We start from the raw sequence: 19,313 nt of genomic DNA on the forward strand, positions 1-19,313 counted from the left end.
AGAGTGCCCTGGAGTTGTTCATCCTCTTCACCATTGCAACCTGCTTATTCACCTGCCTCTCGCTCTGGCCCAAACAACGGTGGTGTTGGTGAGGAGGAGGAGGAGCAGTAGATAGATGCTACTGCCTACTTGCTCACAGGCGCTCTGCCTGTCAAGCAAGCAATAGCAGTGACGAGAAAGAGGATGAGAAGCAATAGCGGCTGGTAACAATGGTGATGAGAAGGTAAACTCACCGAAGAAGGGTGGCCATTGAGAGTGTTTTCCCCGAGTCCCTCCAACCCTGGATCTGGCACTGTTTATGAATGTTGACTCAGAAGTAAGCCCACTCGCTATGTTCACTGGGGCTTTCCCCCTAGTGTGTTTAGAGTTGCAGCCTCAGACAATAAAGCCAAGTCAGGCTAAATGCCAGCCAGGCATATCTGTTTATGTGGCTTGTGGATCTTAGCCATATCAATTTAGAGCTGCTAGTTGGAAGGGATTAAAAGATTATGATCATACAGGATATATAATTGGTCTTGAGGGAATGAGTTTTGGCACCCACAAAAACTGTATCTGATTTTGCTTCGTCTTTGATCAGTCTCTGTTTATGTTGGGCATCTTGTTTTGTTGTGCCTTCATTTTCCTCTGTCAAGCAGGAATTCTTTTGTTCACACAGAATTCCTAAACCATGAACCCATAAAAAAATAAAAGAATACAGCCTATAATCACCCATGTTATATATTGTGTTTCATAACTGGCAGGGTCACCACCCTTCCAAACCAATATTTTCTTTCATTTCCATATTTCAATTTGTTCAAATTATGTAAATTCAAAATATTCCACATGATGTGGTGGTATTTGTGGATCATCTGAATCATTATTTTTTGACAGAATGGATCACTGCCTTGTTGTGGCGAAGGGGCTTGCGTAACTCAGTGAAGCCATAAGCTATGCCGTGCAGGGCCACCCAAGACGGACAGGTCATGGCAGAGAGTTCTGACAAAATGTGGTCCACTGGAGAAGGAAATGGCAACCCACTCCAGTATTCTTGCCAAGAAAACCCCATGGAACGTGTCACAAGGCTAAAAGATATGACGCCAGAAGATGAGCCCCTCAGGTCGGAAGGTGTCCAATATGCTACTGGGGAAGAGCAGAGGGTATTTCCAAGTAGCGTCAGAAAGAGTGAAGCGGCTGGGCCAAACCCGAAAGGACACTCAGCTGTGGATGTGTCTGGCGGTGAAAAGAAAATCCGATGCTGTAAAGAACAATATTGTTTAGGAACCTGGAATGTCAGATCAATGAATCAAGGTAAGCTGGAGGTGGTCAAACATGAGATGGCAAGATTGAACATCGACATCTTGGGAATCAGCGAACTAAAATGGACAGGCATGGGCGAATTTAATTCAGGTGACCATCATATCTACTATTGTGGGCAAGAATCCCTTAGAAGAAATGGAGTAGCACTCATAGTCAACAAAAGGGTGGGAAAAGCAGTACTGGGGTACAATCTTAAAAATGATAGAATGATCTCAGTACGAATCCAAGGCAAACCATTCAACATCACAGTAATTCAAGTCTATGCCCCAACCACTGAGGCCGAAGAAGCTGAGGTTGATCGGTTCTATGAAGACCTACAACACCTTCTAGAACTAACACCAAAAAAAGATGTCCTCTTCATCATAGGGGATTGGAATGCTAAAGTAGGAAGTCAAGAAATCACCGGGATAACAGGCAGGCATGGCCTTGGTGTACAAAATGAAGCAGGACAAAAGCTAATAGAGTTTTGCCAAGAGAACATGCTGATCATAGCAAACACTCTTTTCCAACAGCACAAGAGGCGACTCTACACATGGACGTCACCAGATGGTCAATATCGAAATCAGATTGATTATGTCCTTTGCAGCCAAAGATGGAGAAGCTCCATACAGTCAGTCAAAACAAGACCTGGAGCTGACTGTGGCTCAGATCATGAGCTGCTTCTTGCAAAATTTCGGCTTAAATTGAAGAACGTCGGGAAAACCACTAAACCGTTCAGGTATGACCTAAATCATATCCCTGATGAATATACAGTGGAGGTGAGGAATAGATTTCAGGGATTAGACCTGATAGACAGAGTGCCTGAGGAACTATGGACGGAGGTCCGTAACATTGTTCAGGAGGCAGCAACGAAATCCGTCCCAAAGAAAAAGAAATGCAAGAAAGCCAAGTGGCTGTCTGATGAGGCTTTACAAGTAGCTCACGAAAGAAGGGAAGCGAAAAGCAAGGGAGAAAGGGGAAGATATACCCAACTGAATGCAGAGTTCCAGAGAATAGCAAGGAGAGACAAGAAGGCCTTCTTAAATGAACAATGCAAAGAAATCGAGGAAAACAACAGAATGGGAAAGACTAGAGATCTCTTCAAGAAAATTGGAGATCTCAAGGGAACGTTTTGTGCAAAGACGGGCATGATAAAGGACAAAGAAGGCAGGGACCTAACAGAAGCAGATGAGATTAAGAAGAGGTGGCAAGAATACACAGAAGAACTATACAGGAAAGATCTGAATGTCCCTGATAGCCATGATAGTGCGGTCACTGAACTTGAGCCGGACATCCTAGAGAGTGAAGTCAAGTGGGCCTTAGGAAGCATTAGTAACAACAAAGCTAGCGGAGATGACAGTATTCCAGCCGAGCTATTTAAAATCCTAAAAGATGATGCTGTTAAAGTGCTGCATTCAATATGCCAACAAATCTGGAACACTCAACAGTGGCCACAAGACTGGAAAAGGTCAGTTTACATTCCAATTCCAAAGAAGGGCAACGCCAAAGAGTGTTCAAACTACCGCACAATTGCGCTCATTTCACATGCCAGCAAGGTGATGCTCAAAATCCTACAAGCTAGGCTTCAGCAGTATGCGAACCGAGAACTACCGGAAGTACAAGCTGGGTTTCGAAGAGGCAGAGGAACTAGAGATCAAATCGCCAACATTCGCTGCATCATGGAGAAAGCAAGAGAATTCCAGAAAAACGTCTATTTCTGCTTCATTGACTACGCTAAAGCCTTTGATTGTGTGGATCACAACAAACTGTGGCAAATTCTTAAAGTGATGGGAGTACCAGACCACCTTACCTGTCTCCTGAGAAACCTGTACGAGGGTCAAGAAGCAACAGTAAGAACCAGACATGGAACAACCGAGTGGTTCAAAATTGGGAAAGGAGTACGACAAGGCTGCATATTGTCACCCTGCTTATTTAACTTATATGCAGAGTACATCATGAGAAATGCCGGGTTGGATGAATCAGAGGTCGGAATTAAGATTGCCGGGAGAATTATCAACAACCTCCGATATGCAGACGATACCACCCTAATGGCAGAAAGCGAAGAGGATCTCAAGAGCCTCTTGTTGAGGGTGAAAGAGGAGAGTGCAAAAGCTGGTTTGAAACTCAACATTAAAAAAACTAAGATCATGGCATCTGGCCCCATCACTTCCTGGCATATAGAAGGGGAAGAAATGGAAGCAGTGACAGATTTTACTTTCTTGGGCTCCAAGATCACCGCAGACGGTGACTGTAGCCATGAAATTAAAAGACGCTTGCTCCTTGGGAGGAAAGCTATGGCCAACCTAGACAGCATAGTAAGAAGCAGAGACATCACCTTGCCGACAAAGGTCCGTCTAATCAAAGCTATGGTTTTCCCAGTAGTAATGTATGGCTGTGAGAGCTGGACTATAAGGAAGGCTGAGCGCCGAAGAATTGATGCTTTCGAACTGTGGTGCTGGAGAAGACTCTTACGAGTGCCCTGGACTGCAAGGAGGTCAAATCAGTCCATCCTAAAGGAAATCAACCCTGAGTGCTCATTGGAAGGACAGATAATGAAGCTGAAGCTCCAATATTTTGGCCACCTAATGCGAAGAGAAAACTCCCTGGAAAAGACCCTGATGCTGGGAAAGACTGAAGGCAAAAGGAGAAGGGGACGGCAGAGGATGAGATGGCTAGATAGCATCACGGATGCAATGAATATGAACTTGAGCACGCTCCGGGAGAGAGTGCAGGACAGGAAGGCCTGGCGTGCTGTGGTCCATGGGGTCACGAAGAGTCGGACACGACTGAACGACTGAACAACAACAACAAAACAAAATCTTAGACTGACAAAGGACAACATCTTGGATTGACCTTGACTGAATTTATATTTATATTTATATTTGTATTAAGTATTGTGTTGTATTTTTAACCCTGTTTGTATTTGGATGGTTGATATGTTGCTGGTTTATAAAAGACAAGCACAACTGAAAACTCTGTGTGCACACACTTTTCTAATGCTTATGAAGATTTTTTTAAATTGCATGTACAGAGACTCTCCTTTACAGAGCATTGTCCAGCTCATGGAACAACCCTGAATCCAAAGAATACTGTTTATGCTTCAGAAGGGCTGGAGTGCTGTGGATATATTGACTGCAGATTTTCTGATTTGTCTTAAAATGAATTCTGTTATATTAATATTAATATAATAATGTATTAATAGTGTAGTGCAGTGCAGTGCAGTGTAGTGTAGTAATGTAGGTATTGTACTTATGCCCTTTGGACATTCTGTAATAGACTGTGTGCAAACAGTATTCAAAATGCCATTAGCAGAGGGACGTGGAAACAGACATAGAATCTGATAGACAGGCGCTAAGGCATATCATCATATTTAGGGGGAGGAAGTGAGCATATTTGATGCCTTCACGTTGACCAATTTTTAAAGAACTGTTTCACAGTAAAAGTAGTTAAGGGCACAATCCTATGCATGCTTAGACAGAACCCCCCCCCCACACACACACACACTAAATATGGACTTAAAGTAATGTCCGTTTTGGCCCTTAGCCTAGGAAGCTGTACATTCCCAGCACTTGTCTGACCAAGCTCAAGGAAATTCCCCACCCCAATGAGATAAAACATTGAAAGAGTTCCTTTTATGTAATCTGTGTGAGTCCTTCTCTCAGCCCAGCACTCTTCATCACTAAACATCCACATTTCAATATGAAAATTTAAAATGTTTGGCTCAGCTCTAGACTTGTATTTTTTTAAACAGCAGCACCCGCTCACCCACCCGCTCACACACACCCATTAAAGGCTAACAGATTTATCACGGCATAAGATTTTGTGCACTAGAACCCACTTCATTAACTGCATGAAATGTTATCTTCAGTTGGCAGAAATATATGCATACATGGATATAGAGAAAAGCATTGTAAACAGTGGGGCCAAATGGCTGTGAAATGCTAAAAGTACTGCATTACATTTCTGTTTTAAACATAACATAAGCAAAGTGTCCATTTCACCCATCTGTACCCAAACAAATATGCAGTGTTTTTGTTGGTTCTGCTGCAAAGAACTACCAAAGCTCTCTCACTCTAAGTTGTTACACACGCACCAAATAGCACACCATTTTAGAAAATGAAGGCATTATGAAAATTTATGTTTTTCACATGACATGGAAATCTAATGTTCAATGAAAATAAGTCACAACATTTAACTGGGGGTGCACATACCCTTGAGCAGGGGTGGGCAGAAAATAGATCTCTATTTTGGACTTCAACTCCCAGAAGCCCCTGCCAGCATAGCGAGTGGTGAGGAATGCTGGGAGTTGGAGTTCAAAACATCTGGAGATATAGAGGGTTTCTTCATGAGTGATTTACTCCAAGCTGGCTACATTTGGAGGTCATTAGGGATACATAACATTGTGGCCATCCAGCAGCCACCCCAGAGCTTATCACAGAAAATTGGATTTCTTGAGACTGCTTAAAGTCCAATTCTTTTCCTCAAGTCGGGTTCTCGGTGGTATAGTAGTTATATGCCCCAACCCCCGCATTTACCTCGGGTATGCTAGCCCTGCCCAGGGGTGTGCCTTTCACCATGACTCCGGTCAAGGGGTGTTTCCCGTCCCTGTGTTTCCTAGTACAAACCAATTAGTGTCAACTCAGAAATAACTCCCATTGTGCTGAATGAGGCTTGTGCCCTGAATGCCCACATCAGAAATTACACAGATCCCCCTCAATTAAAATGGCACAGTTTAAAGCACAAATTCCTTTAATGCTCTAATGCGTGATCTCGAGGCTCAGTTTCTCTAGGTTTATTGCCTTAGGAAGTAACTACTTCACACCTTCGTTATAAAGACCCTGCGTAGTATCAGCTTAGAAAGGGGGCTGGTTTCCCATTCCTGTGTTCTCCCCCCCCGTCTTTCCCAGCACAAGCATATGTGTGTTGTTGTTGTTGTTGTTCAGTCGATAAGTCGTGTCCGACTCTTCATGACTCCATGGACTATAGCACGCCAGGCCTTCCTGTCCTCCGCTCTCTCCCGGAGTGTGCTCAAGATATGTGTGTGTACTTGGAAGTAACTCCCATTGTGGTCAATGAGGCTTGCTCTGAAATGCAGGTGCATCTGGAGCTTCAGGTGAAAGCGGGGGAGAAGCTTCTCTTATTGGTTGAGCAGCCCCTGCCTGTCAGATTACGTTCACTCCAACCCCCACCAGGAAGTATGTTCTGTGAAGTTATTTTTACTGGTGCAGAGCACTCGCTCATTGAACCCTGCATGGACCAAACCGCAGCAAAGCTGATTCCTTTTACAAAATCTGGTACTCCTCCATTCGCTTCTCCTTCCGTTGTCGTGGAAACACCTCCCCTACTTTCTGTCCACCCCTGCCCTAGAGTGCACTTAAAGTAACACTTCAGCTCCCCAGCATATTTTCTGCTTTTTTCATGCCTATACTGTTATCATTTATCCTACACTTTCATGCACAGTCACCAGATTGTAAGGTTTTTAATTCAGTTATTGGGTTATACCTTTTTACTGCATGTATCTATGAAAACATTTTAGCACTAACTTTACAGTGTTAGCTTGGAAGGGTCATGAACTTATGTCACTGCTGTAGGATAAATAGTGTCATTGCTTTGTGCTGTGCACCACAGTGACTTTAACATAAGATGGATATTTTAAAGATAGACATATTTTAAATGTATAATTGCTCAATTACACTTTTGGAAAAGGAGATCCATACACATCATTTTCAAGTCATTTTCCTAAACAGCTTTAAGACATGTTGTACTTACCGGCAGCTGCTCTTGTGAGTGTTTTTCCATTTTGGGGAAGGGAGGGTACACTCTCTCAAAGTATACAAAATAGCAACATGAAATCATCCTGTTTGTGTTACCCCAATCTGTTTCTGTGGAGTTGTTTATGACAGATTTTCCATGTAGCATCAAGGACTATCCAGCTGATGGATAATGCACTGTGCAATAAACTGTTCAGTAGCCAGAGGAAGTATTCTGTCTTTTGTTTCTGTGCTAGAGAGAGAGTGAGTGAATGTGGGAGACTGTAACAGCAACGTTGAAATGTATTGCTCCAGTGAAGCCCCTGGTTTACACATCAAAGGCATGAAAGAATTTAATCTAGTATGCAAGACTGCAGGGAATGGCTTAAATCATTCAAAATAATCATAATGTTTTATCATCCCAAATAGTTTTAAAATAGTTTAGAAGGTAAAACTGTGCAGATGCTAGTAACCCATTCCAAAATGTTTGTCCTGCATGCATATCACATTGTATAAAGAATGCCCCTTTAAAGTACTAGGTAAATTATTTCTATATCATGAAAAATGGAAGTAATTAATCATAGAAACACTGCATTCTGTGCTTATATTAGCTTCTGATAATGTCCAGGAAGTTATATGTTCGTTAGGTAGACAATGCTAAAAACTATAGCATTATTATTTATTGTATTGTTATTCTGTCCTTTGTCTCAAGGTGCTCAGGGCAGCATATATGACTTTCCTCCTACCTATCATATCAAGACAACCCCCTTGAGGCCAAGAGATCATGACTGCCCCAAAATGACCTTCATGATAGGCAGAGCAATCCTAAACCCTGCCAAAGACCAGCTGACAGGGGTTAGGATTGGGTGGAAGATCCCCTTCACTGGTGGAGAGGAATTCTGCTGATGGGACAGCCACCTGGAGGCCCCTGGTGGTCTTTCTGCTTGTGGTAGGAACTTAAATCAGGCCATTCTGGGACCAGGTCAGGGGCAGCCTTGGATCTGTCAAAATCGTCTCGCACCCCTAGTATGACACTAGATTGGGTCCTGAGCTGGTGTCAGTATTTTCTGTCCCATTGGATCCAATGGGAGGGAATTTTTTAAATCCCTCCCTTGCAAAGATCTACCAAGAAAATAAAAGGGAGAAACATCCCCCACATACATACACGTCTGCTCAGATGGCTGAGCTGGGCCCGAAGGGAGATATTCCAGTTTATCACATCCAGTTCTCATTCTGGAGCCTCATACAGGAACTTGTGAATTATTTTCATGCCATGAATTTGCTCAATTAATCAGTCTTTTGGTAATCGTTTTTTGGTAAATTAGTCCTTTTGTTCTTTCACTCTCACTAGTATCCTGTGTGAACACTAGATAAACATTTGGTAATGTTATTTGTACTATTCTCTGTAAATTCTCTTTATAGTTTAGCAAAATTGAGTTTCTGTTGTGGAGCACTGTCTAAGAAATAGTAGCCAAAGGAATGTAGTCATAAAACGTTTCTAGAAACATAGTAATACATTAGGTCTGATCTTGCCAAAGGAGAATGGCAAAAACAGAAGCCTAATGAGCCATAAATGCTAAATGATTTTTTAAAGAAAAAAACCTGTTGTACTTTGAAAATGCAGTTAATGTGGGTGTTAAGATACTTGTCAGTCACTCTTAAATCATTTATGTTTCATTTACTTATAGGATTGCCTGGTACTGCTGCTGACTTAGATAAAAGAAAGCTAATATTTGGGAAAAACTTTATACCTCCAAAGAAGCCAAAAACTTTCATACAGTTAGTCTGGGAAGCATTGCAGGATGTGACTCTTATCATTTTGGAAATCGCAGCCATCATATCTCTTGGGCTCTCGTTTTATCATCCACCTGGAGAGGGAAATGAAGGTAAAACTGTTTTCCATTATTAATCTTATACATTTCAGTTTCATGGCTGCCTTCTTGTGGATTCTAGGGAATACTGCGAGTTGTCTGCTTTTAATTCCCCTCAGCCTATGTCAATTTTGTATCTCATTTGTTCATCTCTGGTGCAATTCCTGGAGATGATGGCTGGTGCAGTGAGCAGGTCATGCTGGCGAAGTAGGACCAACCTCAAGCCTACGACTAGCAGAGGAACAGAAATCAGCGTCCTGTGCTGGCGGCTGAAACCTGCCCTTGGCTAGCATGGCACAGCAGTGTCACACAAGGCTGTTGTTCTGTGACGCAGGGACAGGACAGGGTTTTTTCTGGCTTCTTTGTGCAACACCTGGGTTACCTTTCATGTCCATGGGAGCTGCAACATCTAGAAGGAAAAAAGAAAGGGGGCATTGTTTGGTATGTGGTCAGGTCAGGCTGGTCTGCTATGCTTGGCAAGCTCTATATTGTGCTTTAACCATGGCAGAACAAGTCAGTATTTGTGGCACTGTATTTCTAAGCCAACCCAGAGGAACAGGTGCTTATGACAAGAAAAGCAGCATTGCTGTATCAATCCATCTTTCTTTCTGGGGTGTAATACTTTCAGCTATTAATATATTAAGAGCATAATGTGACCTTTTGAAATAGTAATGATGTTTGGCTAGCTTGTAGTAATAAGTTATGTAATGCTCCCTTTAGAAATTGTAGGAAGAGTTGGATGTTTTATTAAGACTGAAAGACTTGCATTACAAAACTATTGTGCTTACTTTTGGGTTCATTTCAATAGGATTTTAGGTTTGAGATTTTGAAATACTGGGGTGTCCACATGTAATTATTCAGGGATTTCTTTTACCTCTCTGTCTTGCAGAGATTAGATCTTCATGGGATATGTATGGTATGTAAAATGCCATGAACCTCTTAGTGGATGTATGAATAAATATAGCTCAGAAATAGTTTCATATTGAAATGCCTTGGCTATATTTTTAAAGACCTTTCCATGCATGCTATAAATCCATGCCTAATACATACAGGGCACATACTTCTAAGATATATTAGCAATTTCCCCCTTATATAGATGGCAAGATTTATTTTTCGCACACTAATGGCCTGCTTCCTAACTTTAGAGAAGTCTTAACGTTTGACTACTGAATGAGAAATGATTCAGATTTAATTTTCTAAAGCAAATGAACAGCTGCAGAGTAACAGTCTGTGATATTCTGCAGATCCCTATATTTGCAAATAAACAGGTTCCCTTTGTAAACCCTTGCTTATGAAAGGGGGAGACTTTGAATATATATTATCAAAACATTTTGGTTCAGTGCCATAAAAGTGTACACTTTTTTCCTTATGGTGGGTCATAATAATTACGTTTCTCATGGGAAACTATCACACTTCACAACTGACAGCTCATGGGCTGGGAAATATGAAAATCAACATTCGGCATGAGGACTTTTCATGCCTTTCCCATACCCTTTTAAGACATTATTCCTCTGTGTCAGGGTTCCCCTTATGACCTGGACCCCCTGAGCAACTCCTTAAGAATCTCTTGCTTCCTTAAGAGTCCTACCTTCCTTCTTTTAAACTTCCCCTTCCCAATAACATGGGGTTTAGGCTGTAGACATCGGGTGATGGACACTTCAGACACTTGGAGTTTAACACAACAGTTTACTGATAAATTTAAAACAAGCAAATCAGTAAAACAAGCGAATCTGGTGTCTTAATGAGGGTTAATCGTTCAAGTTGCTGCTAATGCCTAGGGCAGCCTTCTATAACCTGGTACTCTGCAGATCTTGTAGACTTCAGTCATCAGAGAAATTACAGGCGCTGGGCTACAATTAACTCCAACAACTATACTCCTGAGTGATATGGTCTTGTAGATTTCAGTTCTCATCAGATCCAGCCAGCATGGCCAATGATCTTGTAGTCCAAAACATCTGGAGGGCACCAGGTCGGGGAAGGCTGTTTCACCTAAAGTGTTTCACCTCTGTGCTGAGTTCCTCATTGGATGGCTGACAGCCACCTCACATGTCAATAATTTCCCCCCAGGGAAGTAGATATGCAGCTACTCCAGGGACAACCCTTTCCAGCATGCCCTGCGATACACTTGTGGTGTACTGCACACTTCCTTAAGAGACTCATTGTGCCCTTTTTTTGCCATTATACTGAAATGTGCAGCTGTGCAGTCCCGTGAGTGTTGGGATGCAACACTTCAGTGGTTGTTTTGTATTTGAGGGGCTCAGCTGTGTCTTTCTGCCCCTTTTTAGGTAAAAAGTGGGTGTTTTGTGCTCCTTCATTTCTACACCATCAGTTTGTCAGTTCCCCAGCCCGAGACTCTCGCGATGGTTTGCACTCACAAGTGTGAGTGCTATGTGCCTAGCCATCACTCCAAAATGGTGGCTGGAGCAACATTGGTCCTCCCTTGCGACTGCCCCCCCCCCCGGCCACAACCATTGCGAAGATACGAAGCTGCAAAACTGCGAAAGTGTGATTAAATAGATGAAAACACCCCTCTGTGCCTCTGTAACTGCACAGCTGCGAAGGGATGGGGGGAGTCAAGGGGCATAACTGATGCAGGCACAACGCATGCCTACAACATGCCCACTGTAAAATGCGAAGTCAACTCGAGGAAGGAACAGATGGCCCACAACTGTGGGGGAACCTGCAGCAAACCCCCCAAATCGCAGTAAAATGACTCTTTGGAACTCCGCATTTTCCGGGCTAAAACCACGGATGGCTGTGAAGTTGCGACTGCATCATCTATTATGAGGGACCTCGACTCGCACCTGCCCTGGAGTAAAAGCCTGGTGTAGACGGGGCCTGGGACAGGGAACTGACTTTTTTTTTTTTCATTTGGTCCTCTGGTAGTATAATAATAGTAGATGGTGTTGATAGTAATTATTAATTTTACATATGCAGCTACCTTCTGCAGATCAGACGACTGCTCTCCGAGGAGTTGGGAAGAGATGGGTTGTACCCAGCCCTCCTCCATGAGATCCTTTTAACTGGTTTGAATGGGGAGTCTGGCATCTTCTGCATAAACACATGTGCTTAACCCTGAGCTATAGCACCTCCACTTTCCCCATGAAAAGCGGGAAGGGTCAGCTACTTACCTGTACACACTTACCTGCAATCCTATATGCACTTATGTAAGAGCAAGTTCTACTGAACTCAGCGGGGCTTACTTCTGGGTGAACATGTATAGGGTTGCACTGTTAATTACTTATTTCGGTTCAGGAAAACTGCCTCCTGAAACCTGGCAACAAGAGCCACTGTGATGCTCTGAATGGTGATGCTGTTCTCAGCTCCTGGCCAAATTAGAATCTGACATGTCCCTATGCATATTGGGGCAGTGGTGGCTCCAGAGCTGCTTTGATGTAACTCTTCCTGTGGAATGAGTCCAGTAAGGGGAGGTTTTATGCACTGGCTGTGTGCAGAAGATGTGCCGCTTCAAACCCCAACAGGCTCAGCGGCCTTGCTTTTATTAGGGCTGAGTGCATGATGCACTATGGATTTCCATTCTCTTCTGTGCCTGTGCTGAGGCAGAACATTTGTGAAAGTGATCGCTCATTTCTTTTGACTCCCTGTGTTTCTGCCTTTGATGCTGCTGCTGCTGGGATGCAGCAGCGGTAAAAGAAAGTGGGCTGAGCTTCAATGTGTGTTTGAAGTGCATTATTGTACAACAGTAGTGCGCTATACGCTTAACGTCCTTGAGAATTCTGGATATGCTGTAGATCCTTTTCTTTTGTTGAGCTACGAGAACAGAAGAATGACACGTCATGCTTTCAGAGTAACATTTCTGACATCTGTTACAGCAACATGTTTCATTTCTTTATAGGGTTGTTGAAGTCCAAGGCTAGCGGTTTAGTTATTTCTTTTTTTCAGTAATATCTGATACATTACCACGTGGTAAAGTGTGGGAGACAGTTCTGCCAGCAGTTATCCTTAGACACACAAACACAGGACAGGTTAAAAACCAAGCCAACAAAGAAGTGTCCCCCACCCCACCCCCACTGCGCTTTATAGCAATTGTCCAACTTGGTAGACTGTCCATGTAGACTATACATTGGCTCCACATGCTTTGAGAAGAAGCAAGTGTATTCTTAATTTGTGTGCGCGCGTTTGTGTTGTATTACACACACACACGCATATATCCATCCATACACATATATACATACAATGAGCCTTAGATCAGCCTTCCCCAGTCTGGTGCCCTCTAGAAGTATTGGACTACAATTCCCATCATCCCAGCCAACCAATGGATGTGGTGGCTGGCAATGATGGAAATTGTAGCCCAGCACTTCTGGAAGGCACCAGGTTCGAGAAGGCTGCCTTAGATGATCTTGTTAGCAAACACATTTAGGGCACAATCCTATGCGTGTTTAGAGAGAAAAATGTCCTACAACTCTCAGTATTCCTCAGCTGGTATAGGGAATGCTGGGACCTTTTTCTGACTAAATATGAATAGAATCACACCCTTAATCTGAATTGAAACAAATACTTACAGTTCAAACACTGAATGTGAAATTAATTCTTGCAGAAACTCCCCTGAAATGATAGCATACCATCTACATTTGAATAATTTGAATAATTCATATTAATATATTGCTGTCAGCATATGCAGTATCTGCTGAATATCAGTATCAGTTCACATGCAGGTCAAATCATACAAGTGAAATTGTTTGTTTGTTTGTTTGTTTGTTTATATCCCGCCTTTTTCCCTCTTGCAAGGAAACCAAGGCGGCTTACATTCTCCTCCTCCTCCTCTCCATTTTATCCTCACAGCAACAGCCCTGTGAGGTAGGTTGGGCTGAGAGTCTGTGACTGGCCCAAAGTCACCCAGTGAGCTTCCGTGGCCGAGTGGGGACCAGAACCCGGATCTCCCAGCTCCCAGTCCAGCACTCTCACTGCTACACCACGCTGACTCACGCTGGAAATTACATCACATTCGGAGTAGAAAGGGTCAAAGAAAGATTTCTAAAGACAAACAATAAAATTACTGTGATGAAATGCATTGTTTAAAAAAGAGAGAAAGTGCTAAAAGTCAATATGGAATCTCTTATTTTTCTTGTTTTTCTCATTTGAATCTGTGGGCAAAATTCAAAGACCTGCCTCCTACCCCACCTGCCCACCCCAGCTTCTAATGCATGAGCAATAGTACTGGATACTGACATGAATAATGCCACATTTTATATTGCTAAGTTGGTCATATGACTGGCCAGTTATTTCCAAAATCTGTGGCCGGGCCAAATATGCACAAAACCAAACATGCACAAAATTGTGGGCAAACTTTCAAGATCTCCAAGGTCTCTTCATCAAGCAATATGTTAAAAAAAAATAACCTAACAGGGCTGGGTGATTTATCATTAGTCTTGATATCAATTATGCTGGGTCATGGTTAAGGTCTCATAGAGTCATAGAATAGTAGGGTTGGAAGGGTCCTACAAGGCCATCAAGTCCAACCCCCTGCTCAATGCAGGAACCCAAGTCAGAGCATCCCTGACAGATGGCCGTCTAGCCTCATCTTGAATTCCCCCAGTGTGGGAGAGCCCACCACCTCCCTATCTTTGTTATCTGTTAATAACAAAGTAAAATCCATTGTTTACTCCTTGCTGTACCTTTAACCATTTGAGCTGGGTAAAGCAATTGGATGTATCGAACAGAGGCTGCTGGATCTGAATCTGCAAAATCAACATGATCGCAAAGGAGGTTTGTTCAACTGCGTATCTTGGCTTACAACCAGGCACTACCCACCAATCTCAACTACCTCGCTTCTTTACATATTTCCAGATACAGGAGAGCATTTACACTGGTTAGACTAAATGGTAGTATCAGCAGTGACAGAAGGGCATTTGCGGGGGTCTTTCTCAACATCTGATTTGGCCTTTGTGAAAGTGACCGTTGCCCATGTTTTACTATACCGTGAATTTTATAGAGATCTGAGGGTCCATTTTATTTCCCCAATCCTTTTCCTATCTGGGAAATACTGACAAATTTTACGTTTCTGTTCTGCTGGCAGATGTTAAACCTGGGATCACACTGGATGTTGCCAAATTTCTAGCTGTGGCCATTAAAACTAGACTGCTAAAGCAGAGATGAGTTAAGGGAGCACTATTTTATTGATGAATGAACATGGATTTTACTTGTGCATGAGCTTTTATATTCTCTTAATTTTTAGTTGACCATGGATCTTATTTGTGTACAAAAACTGCGGGCGGGGGACACACACACACACAAAGGCTGACAATGTTGAAGTCATGAAGTCAGCATGGTCAAGAGTCTTAAGAGGGAACAGGGGAAGAAACACAGACTTAAATGGATTAGACTGCACTAGCATATTAATGCTTGACTTCTTCTGGTAGGCCTAGCATCAGGGGTTGGCATAGGTGGGCAGCTGCAGAGGGTCCAGAGGCTCAGAGGGGCCCATTTCTGCCCCTAAGCTTACTGCAGCAGCTGCCACCCCCCTCCTCACTTTGCACACCCAGCTGGCAAAAGGAAGTGTCGGGGCTGAGCCTGCAGGTCCCATGGTGCCCCATTCTAAAAAATTTTTTTTAAGTTACATTTTGAGTAGCAGTGACCTGGACCAATCAGACATTGCCTTTGGGGGAACATAGCCAATGAAGACACAGGGTGGTCTTTATGTTGCTCTTGTGCCCTAATTGGCCATGCCATCCCCCAAGGCAGCACCTGGTTGATATTGGTCCTCCTCAAAATGTAACTTTTAAAAAAATCATGTGCCGCAGGGCCTGCAGACTTGGCTAGCCAGGTCCTATGGCTCTTTGTCAGTGAGTGGACTGGGGGGGGGGAGGACAAGGAGGAGGAGGAGGAAAAGTCGCTGTTGCCACTGCTGTTGCTGCCCCTGGTCAGGGAAAAAAATGGATGGAATGTTGGCTGGGTGGCTGGCTTGCGGGGAAGGGGGTTGGCAGCCTGTATGGGAGTGGCTGGCTTGAGTAGTCAGTAGGCAGACTTTGGTAGTGGTAGGGATGTATGAAACTTACTTACCTGTCCGCTGAAGGGGTCTGCGGGCGGGAGGCAATCTGTCCCTCCCCCCGGAATCCTCCCCGGCTGGCTCCGCTCCACGGCAAGTCCGTGGAGCCGCCAGCCGGGCCTGTCCACGGCCGGACTTCCGGCCGCTGCCACACAAATGGCATCCGGCATAGCGGACACCATTTGCATCCCTGCCCTTGGCCATGGTAGGCTATGTAAATATTTACGTAGCCTATCATGGCCAAGGGCAGGGACGCAAATGGCGTCCGCTACACCATTTGCGTCCCTGCTCTTTGCCACGGAGGACTGCAGAATGGAGATGAAGACGACGGACCTGGACTGGCCACCGCCAGGTAGGGTCCGTCCCAACTGGCCTTCGCAGGATGTCGGGGGGGAGCAGTCCGTTCTGCTGCAGAATCCGGGGGGCCAGATTCTAAAGAATCCAGCCTCATTGTAGTCCGTGGCAGATTTCTCTGCCATCCCTAGGTAGTGGCAGTGTGACGGATGGTGTGCAGGGATGATTTGTGTGGCCAGTGAAGACGCTTTGGCAGCACTGGGGGGCTTCAGCAGTGGAGCGCTGCAGCAGTGGGGGCAGCTGCAGGGGTCCCATCAGTGGCACTATGCTGAGGCCCCACTCGACTCAAATGCCAGCCCTGTCTTCAGGCATTATCAAAAAAAGAATGATAGAAGAATATAACAACATCTTTTCAAAAGGAGGTTGTTATTTCCTTTTACATAAAAAGTACATCTTTTTACATAAAAAGCACATCCTTTTACATAAAAGTACACATAAACTCATTGTGAGGGCTGATGGTATTTATGGATTAGATTACAAATTGTTATTTTAAACATATTTTAATTGGAGCAGCCTACTGTTAATGGGATGTTTATTGCTGCTGGTGTTATTTTTGTTACTAATGAGGTTTAGTTAAAGTGTTCACAACAATTTCATTCCGTATCCAATACAAATAATATTGTTGATTTAATTATAATGTAAAGTGCAGCAATTGTTTTATAACGGTAAATTGATACTGGCAAGCCAAGAAAAAGACATTAATTAACACTTTCATATGGATACTGCACAACATCTGTAAAGATCCTGGTTTTCAAAATACTGAAGAAATGGTTGGAAAATCTAATGTCTGTTCACATGAATGCTTGTTCTTCTGGAAAAGACACATTCATTGTGGGGAACCTAGAAATTAGTTGCCCTTTCCAGTATATTCCACTGTCTTGGAGGAAAAATAAAACCTAAATTCAACATTGGCATTTGTATTTTATGAACTGAGGTGTAGTGTACAAATGTACGTTAAGACTTCAGATACAGAGTTACAGGAAATATTTAATTGTTATTTAATAACTTAGGGCACAATCCTATGTATGTTTAGACAGAGAAAAGGCCTACAACTCCCAGCATTCCCCATGCTGGCTGGGGAATGCTGGGAGTTGTAGGCTTTTTCTCTATCTAAACGTGCATAGGATTGCGCCCGTAGGCATACTTCAAATGGAAATAATTTAATTTGTACAATACTGAAATACAAAATAAAGAAAAATGTACCTGATGAAGGCTTACATTTCTAATTATTAATTATTATATTTATTTTTATTCTCATTACCATGGCCCCTGTTCCATTAATACAGATAACAGGTGCAATTTTGCTTATCAGTTCATACATGTAATTCCATTCCAGAGGAGAAACCATGCTTGTCATTGCCAACATAAACCCTGGTCACTAGCCTTTTTAGTTTTTATGTCTACAAAGGGCTGGATGTGCCTGATCTCATCTGATCTCGTAAGCTAAACAAGGTCAGCCCTGGTTAGTACTTGGATGGGAGACCGCCTGGGAATCAGGCTTCCTGCATTGAGCAGGGGGTTGGACTCAACGGTCTTGTAGGCCCCTTCCAACCCTATGATTCTATGACTCTGTATCACAACTATCTGGATTACATGTGATATGTTATTAATATTATTACATTTTTAAATCGAAATAAAAAGAGCTTGGGCTTCTTCTTTTTACATTGACTGGGGTTTTTTTTTCTTTGGTTGTCTGTCAAGCCTGTGCAACTGCAGCAGGGGCAGCTGAAGATGAAGGTGAGGCAGAAGCTGGTTGGATTGAAGGTGCTGCCATTCTACTCTCTGTTATTTGTGTGGTACTCGTCACTGCCTTTAATGACTGGAGCAAAGAGAAGCAATTCCGTGGACTTCAAAGTCGTATTGAGCAAGAACAGAAGTTTACTGTAGTCCGAGGTGGACAAGTAATTCAAATACCAGTAGCAGAGATAGTAGTAGGTGACATTGCACAGATCAAATATGGTAAGTTTCCTTGTATACCTTGTGGGTAATATGTATCTAAATCCCAAATATTGCTTTCTGATGTGTTGAATAAAAAGGATGTTAGCTAAGATGTCACAAAAATAATAGCAAGCCATAAAACGTCATTTCTGTTTTCTGTGATAGCATCCATTCCCTAGAGCCAATCAATAATGCCCCAATACAGTGATCTTCTGATGAGAATACTGAACACCACAACAATTAGAACATCTTTTTCTTCTGTCTTACTGGAGGGAGCCAATCTACATGTTTATTCCTTAGCATACCCTTGGATTGGCTTCTACTTCCATTGTCAAGAATGCATCCTCCATATGTGCAACAAATCTATGTGTGTGTCTGGCTTATCTAAACCAGAGCATATAACTATAGTCTTGCCCATGCTTAAAGTCAGTGGAACTGGATTATGTCTGGACAGCATATTGCATCCATAATTTCAAGAGCAAATATGTTGTCTCTTTCGATGGACCTGAATGAGAAAGGTCATAATGGGCTTTCTTTAGTGGAAAATCTCAGGTTACATTTTTGTAATGGTTTACAAAAAAAAGAATGAGGCAAACCATCTGTGTAGGAGCAATATTGGGCTCATAGGGTAATAATAGGCAAAAAACTTACTAAAGGATGGTTCACAAATTACATTTTTTTCCTTCATGCGAACAACCCTAATTTTCCCTGGGTCTAAGTTTGCATGGAGTAACATTATGGCAGTTACTGATGTAGTGATACCTCGGGAAGTTCAGGAGGAACTGCATTGTGTGTGAAGGGTCTTACCTTAATATTGATTACTGTGATATATTTGAAAATCATATTTGATTATGGAAATGTGTTTGAAAACACAGTACTAAGTCTATTTTATTTTTCCTTAACTTGATTTTACTGATAGGTGACCTTCTACCTGCTGATGGGGTGTTTATTCAAGGAAATGACCTTAAGATAGATGAAAGCTCTTTAACTGGAGAGTCAGATCAAGTCCGCAAATCTGTTGACAAAGATCCAATGCTGCTTTCGGGTGAGTTTTGCACTTGGCTGTTATGAATTAAGAACTTGGAAATATTTAATTGCTGTTTAAGTGGGGGAGGGGGG

General features: G+C 42.9%; 1 protein-coding gene across 2 annotated transcripts in view; it reads left to right on the forward strand.

Annotated features, from left to right (window-relative positions):
* Positions 1-19,313, forward strand: part of ATP2B2 (ATPase plasma membrane Ca2+ transporting 2) — a 606,047-nt gene that overhangs the window by 461,062 nt on the left and 125,672 nt on the right. For both annotated transcript variants that reach the window (XM_084832463.1, XM_084832462.1), the window contains 3 exons: positions 8,714-8,911; positions 17,958-18,215; positions 19,114-19,239. In XM_084832463.1, the coding sequence (XP_084688589.1) occupies positions 8,714-8,911; positions 17,958-18,215; positions 19,114-19,239 (582 nt within the window). The remainder of the gene's footprint in view (positions 1-8,713; positions 8,912-17,957; positions 18,216-19,113; positions 19,240-19,313) is intronic.

This window comes from Heloderma suspectum, chromosome 2 (assembly GCF_057233095.1).
Source record: "Heloderma suspectum isolate Gila_16-S chromosome 2, 16-S_ref, whole genome shotgun sequence".
Lineage (NCBI taxonomy): Eukaryota > Metazoa > Chordata > Lepidosauria > Squamata > Helodermatidae > Heloderma > Heloderma suspectum.